We start from the raw sequence: 909 nt of genomic DNA on the forward strand, positions 1-909 counted from the left end.
CAAGCGAAACCTTTGACCTGCGTTGTCTCTCTAGGTGTAGAACGCTCACTCATGCCAGCGAGAGAGAGAGAGAGCTAGCTCCCGTGCTATGAATCTATCTCTCTATACAGAACAAGGGTAGAGAGGAAGTATAAGTCTTCAGGTGTAGATCTTTATACGATCAGAAGGACTGAAGAAGAGAAGCGAATGCGGTAGTAAGGTAGGGATTNNGGGGGGCTGTATACGCAAGAGAGAAGTAGAAAGAGAGACATAATTCTTGGGATCCCCATCCTTGTGACAGGGGTGTTGTTAACACTTCTACACATGTTGATCTTTTTGTTTTCTTTAGGAAAGAGCTATCCCCCCCTATCGGCTGCGGTGTCTTTCACCTCGTTCTTTCTCTTCTCTTGTTGTGTTCTTTTCTTTCTCCTAAGAGAGCGTCACTCCTGCGGTTGTTTGCAGAGGAGATAGCCCACCAGACAGCGGAGATGTCTACCAGCGTCCATCATCACAGTCCTCATGCTGGTGTCTCTACACCTCGTGATATGAGCTGGAAAGGTAGAGCATCCCTCGAAAGGGAGAAGGCGGAAAGAAAGAGGGTTCTCCATGACTAGAAATGGAAGAGACGTTTTCTGTCTTTTCCTTTCTCCTGGGGAATTCTACCTTCCACGAATGATCGACGTTCTTCTCTGTTCTTATTGTCTCTCACTGCATCTCCAAGGTGGAGTCTACTAGTCTATCAGACTGTCTTCATCCGGTGCTCTCATTCCTTTCCTATCCGTTTCGTTCTGCTGTGGGGGGGGAGTCGTAGCGGTTGGCGCAGAATCGATTGTTGCCATCTCGATGCTGCTGCTGCTGCCGTAGAAAATTCAGTCGATTCTCTCGGGGGTTTGACCAGCTAGTGGTCGTCAGAAAGAAACCCCCCCCCCC

General features: G+C 48.7%; 1 protein-coding gene across 1 annotated transcript in view; it reads left to right on the plus strand.

Annotated features, from left to right (window-relative positions):
- CSUI_002691 (uncharacterized protein) overlaps positions 1–909 on the plus strand; it is a gene marked incomplete at its 5' end in the record, with an annotated part of 15,656 nt that overhangs the window by 2,125 nt on the left and 12,622 nt on the right. Inside the window, one exon of the mRNA XM_068062890.1 lies at positions 329–537. Coding sequence (XP_067925134.1) covers positions 329–537 — 209 coding nt within the window. The remainder of the gene's footprint in view (positions 1–328; positions 538–909) is intronic.

Source organism: Cystoisospora suis (assembly GCF_002600585.1).
Source record: "Cystoisospora suis strain Wien I chromosome Unknown contig_1113, whole genome shotgun sequence".
In the NCBI taxonomy this organism is placed as follows: domain Eukaryota; phylum Apicomplexa; class Conoidasida; order Eucoccidiorida; family Sarcocystidae; genus Cystoisospora; species Cystoisospora suis.